At 36.0% G+C, this 13283-nt stretch overlaps 1 protein-coding gene across 1 annotated transcript in view; it reads right to left on the bottom strand.

Annotated features, from left to right (window-relative positions):
* LOC133657045 (hemicentin-2-like) overlaps nt 1-13283 on the bottom strand; it is a 40734-nt gene that overhangs the window by 15327 nt on the left and 12124 nt on the right. Inside the window, exons 6-9 of the mRNA XM_062057929.1 lie at nt 10602-10865; nt 9682-9813; nt 473-736; nt 240-398 (exon numbers count right to left, since the gene is read on the bottom strand). Of these exons, the coding sequence (XP_061913913.1) occupies nt 240-398; nt 473-736; nt 9682-9813; nt 10602-10865 (819 nt within the window). The remainder of the gene's footprint in view (nt 1-239; nt 399-472; nt 737-9681; nt 9814-10601; nt 10866-13283) is intronic.

The raw sequence follows: 13283 nt of genomic DNA, 5'->3' as shown, positions 1-13283 counted from the left end.
TCATATCATTGTAGTAAATTATGCAAATTACTCGATGATGTCATGGTGACCACGCCCATAGCCACGCCCCCACCGCCACAGGTATCCTGGCAGTTTATGGGAAACACTGCTTTGAGTTCAGAAATTGAGGTTCCACTGTGTTTATATTGTTTCCTGTAAGAACAATAGTTTTGAAACGCAGTACAGATTGACTTGAGGAGTTCCTTTGTAAAAACAAAAAAAACAATGACATTCCTCACCTCTGACCGCCGGCTGTAATGTTTCATTGCCGTGGTACCAGCGCACAGCTAGGCGGTGTGCGGGAGCCACGTTGATGATGTCACAATGCAGCTGCCACAAGGTGCCCTCACCAAGGCTCACGTTCTCCTCAGGACGGATGGCGACGCTGTCTGGCATTTCTGGTGAGATTGTTATCAAAAGGAAGTCAAACAATGGAAGTTCAATTGGACCCAAACGACCCGGGGATACACACTGTAGAGAGTGAAGTTCAGATCTTTCTGGCAGATTGTTCTCTCCTGGAACACAGCGGAGCAGACAGGATGAGGGTCCCAGTCTTTGCAGGTGTCAGGAGACCATGTCTTGCCGTGGACGCCACGCCCATCTAACCACTTAGTTTTCATGTCGTTTCCAGAGCCCGTGGCGAGTGTGGGCATGCATGTTACATTCTGCCCATGGCTTTTGTATTCCAGCACCAGGACCTCGGGGTGTATCCTAATGGGGCATTCGTGGGCTTCACCTGTGGAGTCAACCAAAACAAGCATTTGCAACATGCAAGAAGAGCTGAAGATGTTTTTGAATGAACGGCAGGGATGCGACAACATGGATCTCTCTTTGGAGTTTGCGTGTGTTTTCTTAGGATACTTGGACCAAATTGCCCAAATCATGCATGGATAAATGTTCATTTTCATCGAGGGCCACACTGCAGTTATGTTTGACCCGAGAGAGCCGCTTCTAACAGTGAATGATAATTACACAATTTCCTATTGCATTTGATTTTTTTTTACGGACAATGTAAAAAAAAAAAAAAGTACATTTTATGGTAAAAAATTGGTGGCTCAATTTGCAGTTTTTTTTTTTTACAGAATATTACTGTAAATGGATAAACACTACCGCTGTTTATGAAAAACAAAAAACCAAGCAACTTAGTTGTCAGAATTTTACTAAAAAATGTACTTATTTTTATTTGAACTTAAAGAAAAAAATGTTTTTTACAGCAAAATTCTGGCAAATGAGCTGCCAGTTTTTGGCGTAAAAACAACAACTGTAGATTTAACGGTGTATTACCGTAATTGGCAAAACGGCACCACAAGTTTATACAGTAAGGATCTGGCAGATCAGTTGCCGGAATGTTATCGTCAAAAAAACAGTAGCACTGTTTTTTCCATTTACACTAAATTGCTTTAAACACACTTACTGTAAAATATTTTGTTATTTTCAAAGTGTACAATTTGATGGTAACTTGTTTTGAACTCATAAGTCAAGCAGCTATTCAAGTATTTATTTCTATTTTAAGAAAAAAAATTGTTAGAATGTAAAATAATGTTTTTCTTGCATTACTAGCTAATATTTAAATTTTATATACACTAAATTGCCAAAGGTATTTGGCCACCTGCCTTGACTCGCATATGAACTTGAAGTGCCATCCCATTCCTAACCCACAGGGTTCAATATTATATTAATATTACAGCGTCAACTCTTCTGTGAAGGCTGTCCACAAGGTTGCAGAGTGTGTTTATAGGAACTTTCCACCATTCATCCCAAAGCGCATTGGTGAGGTCACACACTGATGTTGGTGAAGAAGGCCTGGCTCTCAGTCTCTGTTCTAATTCAACCCAAAGGTGTTCTATCGGGTTCAGGTCAGGACTCTGTGCAGGCCAGTCAAGTTCATCCACACCAGACTCTGTCATTCATGTCTTTATTGACCTTGCTTTGTGCACAGTCATGTTGGAAGAGGAAGGGGCCCGTTCCAAACTGTTCCCACAAGGTTGGGAGCATGGAATTGTCCAAAATGTTTTGGTATTCAAAGTTCCTTTCACTGGAACTAAGGGGCCAAGCCCAACTCCTGAAAAACAACCCCACACCATAATTCCTCCTCCACCAAATTTCCCAGTCGGCACAATGCAGTCCGAATTGTACTGTTCTACTGGCAACCTCCAAACCCAGAATATTTAAGAGCGAGGAAATTTCAGGACTGGATGTGTTGCACAGGTGGCATCCTATGACAGTTCCACACTGGAAATCACTGAGAGCGGCCCATTCTTTCACAGATCTTTGTACAAACAGTCTCCATGCCTAAGTGCTTGATTTGATACACGGGGGCAAGTGATTAGGACACCTGATTCTCATCATTTGGATGGCTGGCCAAATACTTGTGGCACTATAGTGTATGTAAAGTGATGGCAGTGGAACAAAAGCTATGTGTCAGAAGCCAACAGGAAAGGAGTCAGGAAGGAAAGGACCTCTCCCATACAGGAAAGTCTGCCACTAGTTCTTTGTGCTGCACTTTTACATTCTCTATTTAATTCTACAGATACATTCTGTTCTAAAAAAACTACTATTTCACAGATACAGGCGGTGCAGTTCAAAATAGTCATTGGCAAGTTGTTCTCCTGATAAAAGAAGCGTTCAAATATGTTTGAAGGACCGACTTTTAAATGTCTTAATCCGGCTGTGTTGCTGCAACAACACAACATTGTTAAAGAAAAGATGATTTAGCTGTTAAAGAAAACATGATATAGTTGTTAAAGACAACATGATATAGTTGTTGAAGACATTATTATTAAGTTGACCACACAACACTGTTAAAGACAACATGATATAGTTGTTAAAGACAACATGATATAGTTGTTAAAGACATTAAAGGCCTACTGAAAGCCACTACTACCGACCACGCAGTCTGATAGTTTATACATCAATGATGAAATCTTAACATTGCAACACATGCCAATACGGCCGGGTTAACTTATAAAGTGCAATTTTAAATTTCCCGCCACACTTCCGGTTGAAAAAGCCTTCGAAGGATGACGTATGCGCGTGACGTAGCCCGGGGAACAGAGGTATGCCTTCTCCATCGAATACAATACAAAAAAGCTCTGTTTTCATTTCATAATTCCACAGTATTCTGGACATCTGTGTTGGTGAATCTTTTGCAATTTGTTTGATGAACAATGGAGGCTGCAAAGAAGAACGTTGTAGGTGGCTGTAGCAACACAAGGACCTCTTACTCGGATAGCAGACGCCTAGCCGATGCTAGCAGACGCCTAGCCGATGCTAGCAGACGCCTAGCCGATGCTAGCAGACGCCTAGCCGATGCTAGCAGACGCCTAGCCGATGCTAGCAGACGCCTAGCCGATGCTAGCAGACGCCTAGCCGATGCTAGCAGACCCACCGCACGGATGATCTGGTGAAGTCCTTCGTCGCGCCGTCAATCGCTGGAACGCAGGTGAGCACGGGTGTTGCTGAGCAAAGCAGATGAGGGCTGGCTGGCGTAGGTGGAGCGCTAATGTTTTTATCATAGCTCTGTGAGCTCCGGTTGCTAAGTTAGCCTTAGCGTCGTTAGCAACAGCATTGTTAAGCTTTGCCAGGCTGAGATCTATTAACCGTGTAGTTACATGTACATGGTTTAATAGTATTGTCGATCTTCTGTATATCCTTCCAGTCAGGGATTTATTTATTTTGTTTCTATCTGCATTTGAGACAGATGCTATCACGTTAGCTCATGCTAAAGATGCTAAAGAGCTTCGTCGATGTATTGTCGTGGAGATAAAAGGCACTCTAATGTCCATTTCGCGTTCTCGACTCTCATTTTCAATAGGATATAGTATCCGAGGTGGTTTAAAATACAAATCCGTGATCCACAATAGAAAAAGGAGAGAGTGTGGAATCCAATGAGCCAGCTTGTACCTAAGTTACGGTCAGAGCGAAAAAAAAAAAGTATTTCACTGCATTCTAGTCCGTCACTCTAACGTTCCTCGTCCACGAATCTTTCATCCTTGCTCAAATTAATGGGGTAATCGTCACTTTCACGGTCCGAATAGCTCTAGCTGCGATGAAAACAATAGGAAAATATGAGGGAGTGAACAACTGACAACGTCACGCTACTTCCGGTAGGGGCAAGGTTTTTTTTTATCAGAGACCAAAAGTTGCGAACTTTATCGACGTTGTTCTATACTAAATCCTTTCAGCAAAAATATGGCAATATCGCAAAATGATCAAGTATGACACATAGAATGGATCTGCTATTCCCGTTTAAATAAAAAAAATTCATTTCAGTAGGCCTTTAAGATATAGTTGTTAAAGACAACATGATTTAGTTGTTAAAGACAGCATGATTTAGTTGTTAAAGACAACATGATTTAGTTGTTAAAGACAACATGATATAGTGGTTAAAGACAACATGATATAGTTGTTAAAGACAACATGATTTAGTTGTTAAAGACAACATGATATAGTTGTTAAAGACAACATGAAATAGTTGTTAAAGACAACATGAAATAGTTGTTAAAGACAACATGAAATAGTTGTTAAAGACAACATGATATAGTTGTTAAAGACAACATGATATAGTTGTTAAAGACAACATGAAATAGTTGTTAAAGACAACATGATATAGTTGTTAAAGACAACATGATATAGTTGTTAAAGACAACATGAAATAGTTGTTAAAGACAACATGAAATAGTTGTTAAAGACAACATGATATAGTTGTTAAAGACAACATGATATAGTTGTTAAAGACATTATAATATAGTTGTTAAAGACATTATGATATAGTTGTTAAAGACAACATGAAATAGTTGTTAAAGACAACATGATATAGTTGTTAAAGACAACATGATATAGTTGTTAAAGACATTATGATATAGTTGTTAAAGACAACATGAAATAGTTGTTAAAGACAACATGAAATAGTTGTTAAAGACAACATGATATAGTTGTTAAAGACAACATGATATAGTTGTTAAAGACAACATGAAATAGTTGTTAAAGACAACATGATATAGTTGTTAAAGACAACATGATATAGTTGTTAAAGACAACATGATTTAGTTGTTAAAGACAACATGATATAGTTGTTAAAGACAACATGAAATAGTTGTTAAAGACAACATGATATAGTTGTTAAAGACATTATGATATAGTTGTTAAAGACAACATGAAATAGTTGTTAAAGACAACATGATATAGTTTTTAAAGACAACATGATATAGTTGTTAAAGACATTATGATATAGTTGTTAAAGACAACATGAAATAGTTGTTAAAGACAACATGATATAGTTGTTAAAGACAACATGATATAGTTTTTAAAGACAACATGATATAGTTGTTAAAGACATTATGATATAGTTGTTAAAGACAACATGAAATAGTTGTTAAAGACATTATGATATAGTTGTTAAAGACAACATGATATAGTTGTTAAAGACAACATGATATAGTTGTTAAAGACAACAAGATATAGTTGTTAAAGACATTATGATATAGTTGTTAAAGACAACATGATATAGTTGTTAAAGACAACATGATATAGTTGTTAAAGACAACATGAAATAGTTGTTAAAGACAACATGAAATAGTTGTTAAAGACGACATTATTATATAGTTTTTAAAGACATTATTATATAGTTGTTAAAGACATTATGATATAGTTGTTAAAGACATTATGATATAGTTGTTAAAGACATTATTATATAGTTGTTAAAGACATTATTATATAGTTGTTAAAGACATTATTACATAGTTGAGCACGCATAAGAAGAACACAGAGATGTACTCACTAGACTGTGTTCCGTTCCAAAGCCAAAGTTCTAAAGTCAAGAGCACCGACAATAAACCAAGCCTCTTGAAGCCATTCATCTCCCACCTTCCGTGAGCCAGAGCGGCTGCGGGCTGTCGGCGAGCCCCGTGTTGTGGCGTCTTCTCCCGGGGAGGGACAAGAGCGAAGTGTGGAGGCTAAGCTAACTGCTACATGGCCGGCTGTTCCACACCCTCCCACCGGAGAGGGGGGGGGTCCTGCCTCCTTCCTGCCCCCCCCCCCCTCTTCCAGGACCATGCCAATACCGCGCAGGCGCACTCGTGCTGCTGTTGTACGAGGCTAAGCTAACTGCTACATGATCGGCTGTTCCACACCCTCCCACCGGAGGGGGGGGGGGGGGGTCCTGTCTCCTTCCTGCCCCCCCTCCCTTCTCCGGGACCCTGCCAAAACCGCGCAGGCGCACTCGTGCTGCTGTTGTAGGCCTCTATTAGTGTGACTAACAGATTGATCTATATTCTTTAAAACGTTGACAAAATATTCACAAACCATTTCCAAATTTGTCAACCTACAGTATTCAAACCATTCCACCTTCAACATATTACACCATTCAAACTATCATTTTTCCAAGTTCAAAACAATTCCAGGAATTCCCAGAATTCCCCTTTTTTTTTCTCAAACCCTTCTTTCACTTTTTTTTCTGGCGACTACTCCTTCCACATTTGTCAACCCACTTCAACCGTGTCACCGTCCAAACATTCCTCTTAATCAGGACAAAAAACAAAGTTGTTTTTTGAACTGGAAAATTTCCCGGTTTGCCCAAAACTCCAGGCATTCCGTAATACCATTTCTCAATTAAAAATGTTACTACTTCAACATTTCTCCACCGTTTTGAAAAATCCCAACACCAACCATTTCAACTCATTCACAACATTCACATTTTTTAGCATTTTCCCCAAAAATTCCCGCTTTTCCCAAACTTCCCAGGAAGTTCCCATTGAAATGAATGGGACATGTTTCCAAGTTGCACAATTCTCAAAAATTCCTGGTTATCCCAAAATTCCATAATACCATTTCTCAATTTAAAATGTTACTACTTCAACATTTCTCCACCCATTTAAACATTCAAGTCTTTTAACATTTTCCCACAATTCTCAAATTTCCATGAAATTCCCATTGGAAAGAATGGGACATTTTTCAAAGTGCCACAATTCCCACAATTTGTATCCAATTCAAATCATTCCAACTCCAAAATATTCAGCCTGTTCAACAATTTAAAGAAACAATTCCCGGATTTCCAAGAATTCCCAGTTTTTCCAGGGACATTTTCCCCATTCAAAATGAATTGTCCATTTTTCAAACTTCAACCATTTCCACATTTTCCAACCTATTCAAACCATTCCAACATCAACACATTCCACTCATCCAACTAACACTTTCCCAAGTTCCAAACCTAATTCCGTTTTTCCTGGAAATTCTAATTCTTCAACATTGAAACTATTCTTCCATTCACACTACATTCTGTCAGCAGTTCAGCATTGAAGCATTCACTCATCATCTAGTTCAATATAGTCATGCTTCTTAGGGCTGAGCCAATCAGTGGACACTCAGATTAGTTTGGTGGCCGATACTGCTGTAGTACTGATATTTGTAGTTTATTTTGCCATTTTATGTTGGACAATGTTGAATTTTGGACCAAAAATACATAAGATAATACTTTTTAAAAATTGCAGTGATATGGTGAAGCTGCAATATTTGAAGTGCAATGTGGTGATTTGTATTTATTTACATAATGATTTTTACAAATATGTACACATCAGTTTGTAGTGACTGAGTGGAATTTATTAGGATGATGAAACCAAACAAAGCAAAAATATAATTAAATTGAATAAGAAATATGAAAACATGTTTTGATGGACACAACAAGAAGAAGGAAACATAATATCTTAAGGATGTCATTTAATAAAATGAGTAGGTTTATTATTGTAAGTATCCATATATGATATGTATCCTGTAATTATATATTTTATTGTGGATAATAAAGGGTATTGTTATTATTACTAGGGATGTCTGATAATATCGGCCTGCCGATATTATCGGCCGATAAATGCGTTAAAATGTAATATCGGAAATTATCGGTATCGTTTTTTTTTATTATCTGTATCGTTTTTTTTGTTTTTTTTAAAATTAAATCAACATAAAAAACACAAGATACACTTACAATTAGTGCACCAACCCAAAAAACCTCCCTCCCCCCATTTCTTTCTGTTATCAATATTCTGGTTCCTACATTATATATCAATATATATCAATACAGTCTGCAAGGGATACAGTCCGTAAGCACACATGATTGTGCGTGCTGCTGCTCCACTAATAGTACTAACCTTTAACACTTAATTTTACTCATTTTCATTAATTACTAGTTTCTATGTAACTGTTTTTATATTGTTTTACTTTCTTTTTTATTCAAGAAAATGTTTTTAATTTAGTTATCTTATTTTTTTTTTTTTTTTAAAAAGTACCTTATCTTCACCATACCTGGTTGTCCAAATTAGGCATAATAATGTGTTAATTCCACGACTGCATATATCGGTTGATATCGGTATCGGTAATTAAAGAGTTGGACAATATCGGAATATCGGATATCGGCAAAAGGCCATTATCGGACATCCCTAATTATTACTGTTAGGCTTGTCCCTGACAGTTTGGTTATGTTTTAGTTTTTCCTCTGTGTTTGTCTTTGTTTCCTGTCAGCGCTCTTATTTTGGTTGTTTCCTGCTTTTCTCCCTCAGCTGTGGCTGATTGGCACCTGGCCACACCTGGTGTCAATCAGCCAGCTGCTATTTAAACCTGCCTTGCCATGCAGTCTGTGCTGGAGTATTGATTGTCTTTGTAATACTTGTTGCTGTCCTTGTATGCCGTGGACGGCTTTCTGTCTCCAGTTCTCCCTGGTTCCTGATTCTTGTTCCTGTTTCCTGTCTCGTGTATTCCTAGTTCCTGGTTTGTGCTTTTTTTTCTTTATTTCGTGGACATTAAATCATGTTTTCCTGTACCAAGCCTGCCTTCTCTGCATGTTGGGGTTCGTCACCAACACCATGTGACAATTACCATATCAGAGTGCATAAGCTTTTGCTTTTTCTTGCTCTTTTTCCACAAAAAAAAACAATGTCTCTTTTATTTTTCTTTCAATATTTTTTTCAAAATGATGATATTGTATTGAAGATGCTATATTTGTTTTTGTATTTTTTGTGCACAAAATAAATGAATGAAATGAAATAGACAATGTACAGTGTAATATTTTCTGGCTTTCTCAATATTATTTATATGTCTAGAATGTGTAGCAAAAATATAGCAATAAAAAGAGAATAAAACAGACATATAAAGTACAGTATCGTATCACAGCTTCTTTTCAAAATGATTACTCAACACCTCATTTCCCGCTCTGCTGCTTACCACCACTGGGGGAGCATATTTTGCATATGCCATACATCCATTTTCTACCGCTTGTCCCTTTCTGGGTGGCGGGGGGTGCTGGAGCCTATCTCAGCTGCATTTGGGCGGAAGGCGGCGTACACCCTGGACAAGTCGCCACCTCATGGCAGTAGTCATTATAGTGGTATATTGTGGTATATTAGTCAAATGTAGGAGAGAAGTGGTTTAGTAACCCAAAAGAACCAGGAGATGGCGCTGTCGTAAAACAAAAAAGTGACACCTGATCATGGAAGATGTTTTCCCGTGTGTCTTTGCAGTCTATTCAATTTAGTAGAAGTTGAAAAGGATTTGTTGTATTCTCTTTTTATTGACCATTTACACACCTGGTGACCTCGTCTTTCAACGTCCGTGAATGGTTTATGGCGGCAAAGTGAAAGAATGATCAATGAAGTGCAACATGATGTATATACAGTATATCTCACATGGCTGACTCACCATCGGCCGTAGGGCATAATTCCGGAGCCTCGTCCGAGCCATCCAAGCAGTCTTTCACGGCGTCACAGATGAGACTTTTAGGGACGCAAGTAGAGCCGCACGCCAAGTCTGTCTGCTCGCACACCGGGGGAACTTATGCAGACAAGAGAGAGAGGCAGACATTAAACATATCAAGTCAGTAAGAAACAGAAAGAATACTGTATCACACTGGGAAGGATACTGTATCACACTGGGAGGAATACTGTATCACACTGGGAGGAATACTGTATCACACTGGGAGGTATACTGTATCACACTGGGAGGTATACTGTATCACACTGGGAGGTATACTGTATCACACTGGGAGGAATACTGTATCACACTGGGAGGAATACCGTATCACACTGAGAGGGATACTGTATCACACTGGGAGGGATACCGTATCACACTGGGAGGACTACTGTATCACACTGAGAGGAATACTGTATCACACTGGGAGGAATACTGTATCACACTGGGAGGAATACTGTATCACACTGAGAGGGATACTGTATCACACTGGGAGGGATACCGTATCACACTGGGAGGACTACTGTATCACACTGAGAGGAATACTGTATCACACTGGGAGGAATACTGTATCACACTGGGAGGAATACTGTATCACACTGTGTAAGTGCGTTGTGTTTCCCTCACCGTTCACAGAGACTACAAACATTGTGTAAGTGTGTTGTGTTTCCTTCACCGTTCACAGAGACTACAAACATTGTGTAAGTGTGTTGTGTTTCCTTCACCGTTCACAGAGACTACAAACATTGTGTAAGTGTGTTGTGTTTCCTTCACCGTTCACAGAGACTACAAACATTGTGTAAGTGTGTTGTGTTTCCCTCACCGTTCACAGAGACTACAAACATTGTGTAAGTGTGTTGTGTTTCCCTCACCTTTCACGGAGACTCGGGCACTTCGAGAAGTGTTGCCTGCCAGGTTACGGGCGTGGCACGTGTAGGTGCCCTCGTTGGTCACGGTCACATTTGGGATTAGCAAACGTGACACTCCATCTTCAATTATGGCCTGAATATTGTCGCGGTGGTCATTAGTCCAGGTGTAGTCGGGTCGAGGGTTGCCTCTGGCGGAGCACTTCAGCCACACGTCAGAGTCCAGCTCAGCCACAACATCCAGCAGCTCCTCGATGGCCGACGGCTCGTCTGACGATGACAATTGACGGTCAGCATGTTAGCGTGCACAGTTAGCGTGCACAGTTAGCATGCACAGTTAGCGTGCACAGTTAGCATGCACAGTTAGCGTGCACAGTTATGGTTCTTGGCAACAAAAGTGTGACTTCTCCCGCCTGGTGTGTTGAAAGTAGAGCTGCAAAAGTTAAAGCGTTCCATGAATCACCAGAAATAATGGCGAGGTGTGGCCGAGGGGTAAATTTAGTTTGGAAATACACGTCGACAGAACTTTAAAATCATACAGTTACCAAGCTTTTAGCAAATAAATGATTGATGTATTTGCTTTGAAGTAAAGATTTAAAAGCAGAAAAGCACCTGAAGAGTGCAGAACTCACCCAATTGTAAATAATCCCTACAAAAAAAAAAAAAACTCAGACGGTGATCCGCATCACCCCCAAAATCTAATTACTAGTAACTAACAAGCAGACAAACTGTATAAAGAACCTCATGTACATCATTCTGTCACATTTTCTAGCTTTTTATTCTGAGCTCACATTTAACTCATTTTTTTTCCCCAAGTAGAAATTTTTATGGTGAATTTTAATGTAAAATCTAAATTTAAATGTTGAATATAAATGGTAAGTGTAAATCTAAATGTTAGGTGTTAAATCTAAATATTAAATGTTAAACAGAAATGTTAAATAGAAATGTTAAATCTAAATGTGAATCAAAATGTTCAATGTTAAATCTAAATATCAAATGTTAAATAAATATAAATGTAAAATCTAAATTTAAATGTTAAATATAAACAAAAATGTTCAATGTTAAATCTATATTACATGTTAATTATGATTCTAAAAATAAATGTTAATTATAAATGTTAAATATAAATCAGAGTTAAATATTTAGTCAAAATACTAAATACAAATCTCAAATGTTAAATCTTAATGTTTTTATTTTTAACTCTAAATCTAAGTATTTAATTTGAAATATAAATGTTAAATCTAAATGGTAAATGTTGAATCCAATTATAAATGTTAAATTTAAATGTAAATATAAAATCAAAATCAAAATATTTAAGTTTGAATATAAATTTAAAATATCTAATGTTAAAAATGTTTAATTTAAATCTAAATGTTAAATCTAAATTCAAATATTAAATAGAAAAAAGGAAATGTTAAAACAAAATCTAAGTCTAAAATGTTGAATGTAAATCTAAATGTTAAATCTACATCTAAATGATCAATGTTAAATCTAAATAATAAGTCGAAATTCAATAAATATAAATGTTAAATCTAAATCTAAATTCTATGATAAATCTAAAAATTAAATGTTGAATAAATATAAATGTTAAATTGGAATTTAAGTGTTAAATATAAATACAAATGTTCAATGTTAAATCTATATTTAATGTAAATTATGAATCTAAATATTAAATGTTAAATATAAATCAGTGTTAAATATTTAATCAAAATATTAAATATAAATATAAATCTCAGATGTTAATGTTGAATCTAAATGTAAATGTTTATTTTTAACTCTAAATATTTAATGTTAAATATAAATGTGAAATCTAAATGATAAATGTTGAATGTAATTATAAATGTCAAATTTAAATATCAAATCAAAATGTAAATATTTAAGTTTGAATCTAAATCTAAAATGTCTAATGTTAAAAATGTTTAATCCAAATGTTAAATCTAAATCCAAATATTAAATGTAAAATGGAAATATTAAAACAAAATCTAAATCTGAAATGTTGAATCTAAATATTAAATCTAAATCTAAATGTTGAATGTAAATCTAAATTTTAAATCTACATCTAAATAATCAATGTTAAATATAAATAATAAGTCGACAAATGGTAAATCTAAATGTTAAATCTGAATCCAAATTTTCAATGTCAAATCTAAATGTTAGATGTAAATGTAAAACATAAATGTAAATGTTGAATACAAATGTTGAAAAATCAACATTTTGAATCTAAATGTCAAATTTAAATCTAAATGTTAAATCTATATGTAATGTTAAATCTAAATGTAAATCTATGTGCAATGTTAAATACAAATGTTGAATCTAAATATTAAATTTAAATCAAAATGCTCAACGTTAAATCTAAATATCAAATGTTAAATAAATATACATGTTAAATATAAATGTTCAATGTTAAATATAAAATGTTAAATCTATATCGAATGTTAAATCTAAACATTAAATGTTAAATATAAATCCAAATGTTCAATCCAAATTTTAAATCTATATCCAATGTTAAATCTAAATCTAGATATTAAATGTTGAATATCAATGTTAAATCTAAATGTAAATGTTAAATTAAATCTAAATGTTGAATCTAAATGTTAAATTAAATGTAAATGTTGAATCTAAATGTAAATGTTGAATCTAAATGTTAAATTAAATCTAAATGTTGAATCTAAATGTAAATGTTGAATC

The sequence above is a fragment of the Entelurus aequoreus genome, linkage group LG09, assembly GCF_033978785.1.
Source record: "Entelurus aequoreus isolate RoL-2023_Sb linkage group LG09, RoL_Eaeq_v1.1, whole genome shotgun sequence".
NCBI classification, from domain to species: Eukaryota; Metazoa; Chordata; class Actinopteri; order Syngnathiformes; family Syngnathidae; genus Entelurus; species Entelurus aequoreus.
Note: the sequence above shows the minus strand (reverse complement) of the source record. Positions and strands in the feature narration are given on the sequence as shown.